Source organism: Microtus ochrogaster, unplaced genomic scaffold (genome assembly GCF_000317375.1).
Source record: "Microtus ochrogaster isolate Prairie Vole_2 unplaced genomic scaffold, MicOch1.0 UNK81, whole genome shotgun sequence".
NCBI classification, from domain to species: domain Eukaryota; kingdom Metazoa; phylum Chordata; class Mammalia; order Rodentia; family Cricetidae; genus Microtus; species Microtus ochrogaster.
The window spans coordinates 1,256,964-1,258,605 of NW_004949179.1; the positions used below are offsets into that span (position 1 = coordinate 1,256,964).

The window sequence follows — 1,642 nt, forward strand, 5'->3', positions numbered from 1 at the left end:
TTTTGGTTTTTCGAGACAGGGTTTCTCTGTGGCTTTGGAGCCTGTCCTGGAACTAGCTCTGTAGACCAGGCTGGTCTCGAACTCACAGAGATCCGCCTGTCTCTGCCTCCCGAGTGCTGGGATTAAAGGCGTGCGCCACCATCGCCCGGCTGCCCTAAAATATTTTTATCTACTAAACGGGAGACCAGTTGGGCACACTGGCTGTAACTGTCACTCCAGCACTCAGGAGGCAGAGGCAGGTGGATCTCTGTGAGGTCAAGGTCAGCCTGGTCTACAGAGAAAGAGGACAGCCAGAGCTACACAGAGAAACCCTGCCTCAAAAACCAACCAAACAAAAAGTATTAGCCTGGCATACAGTTTGCGCTCAATAGGTGTCAGTTGATCTCCTCAGAGGTGGAGGCAGAGTGTGGGTCTGGGTTTGTCATTGATATGCTGGTGACACTTGGGGTTCCTTCCAGAGACGAGAACCCTGAATGTCAGCGTGGAAGGCAACGTAACATCCATGCACTGGGTAGCCCAGGCTCCAGACACCACCTACTGCGTGGAGCGACAGGAACAGGGCCAGGACAGGAACCACACCCACTGTACCCTGATTGCACCACCAGAAGACGGGGACCCTGCCAGGGTAGGTATGTCACTCTCAGATAAATATCCTCGTGATAACACATGGCTAGCCCCAACCTGCGGGGTCTGTGCAGACAGAGGGCGTCTGAAGCCCAGAGAGGTGCCTCACTTACTCTGAGTGAACTGGCATCTCCAACCTTGTCTGGGTTCCCAAACTCCTCCCTGGGCAGGTCACACCCTGGGCATAATGAGTCTCACCTACGGTGGTGATTTAAACATTCTCCTGCCAGGGAAGGTGGCAATTCACAGTTGCTTGTTGTGAGTTAAAGAGGTCTGGAGAAGAAGCCAGATGGTCAAGGCAGTGTCTGAGTTAGGGCTGGAGCCCTAGCGGGAGGGGGCGCACTTTCGTGGCTCTCAGAGAGGCCCAGCTGAGGCTGCAGAGCTGAGTTCCTTACCCACGGAGTAGAGACTGGAGTAGTGAGATGAAGGATCCAGGAGAAAGGCATAAGGGATTTGAGGTACGAGTCCTAGAAAACAGCACAGCCAGCACAAAGACTGAGGGTTAAGAGCACAGCGGATTCAGTGGCTTCGCTCTGCTGGTCCTTCTAGTGACCCACAGCTGGAGCTCAGAGCCTGCGCTGGACCAGGGGCTATGTTACCGCCTCACCGTCTTCGGCTCCAAGAATCCAGAGAACCCAGTGTTGTGGTCCACGATCCTGTCCAGTTACTTCTTTGCGGGTAACGGTAAGTAGCTCTGACCTGTGCTTTGTGTCCTTGTGACCTTGGAGTGTCAGGTGACTTGTGGACAGGTAAAGGGCTGTTGGCAGAATCACATGTGTGGGCGGGGCCAGACTGGGCAGAATAAGGGCTGTGGGTGGACACAGGTCTGTGGGTGGAGCCAGGGCTGTGGGTGGAAACAGGTCTATGGGCGGGGCCAAGGCTGTGGGTGGACACAGGTCTGTGGGCGGAGCCAGGGCTGTGGGTGAAAACAGGTCTGTGGGCGGGGCCAGGGCTGTGGGTGAAAACCGGTCTGTGGGCGGAGCCAGGTCTGTGGGTGAAAACAGGTCTGTGGGCGGGG

General features: G+C 55.8%; 1 protein-coding gene across 1 annotated transcript in view; it reads left to right on the plus strand.

The window, feature by feature from the left end:
- The window catches only part of Il12rb1 (interleukin 12 receptor subunit beta 1), a gene marked incomplete at its 5' end in the record, with an annotated part of 11,991 nt that overhangs the window by 6,944 nt on the left and 3,405 nt on the right, over positions 1-1,642 (plus strand). The window contains 2 exons of the mRNA XM_026777713.1: positions 459-629; positions 1,174-1,308. Of these exons, the coding sequence (XP_026633514.1) occupies positions 459-629; positions 1,174-1,308 (306 nt within the window). The remainder of the gene's footprint in view (positions 1-458; positions 630-1,173; positions 1,309-1,642) is intronic.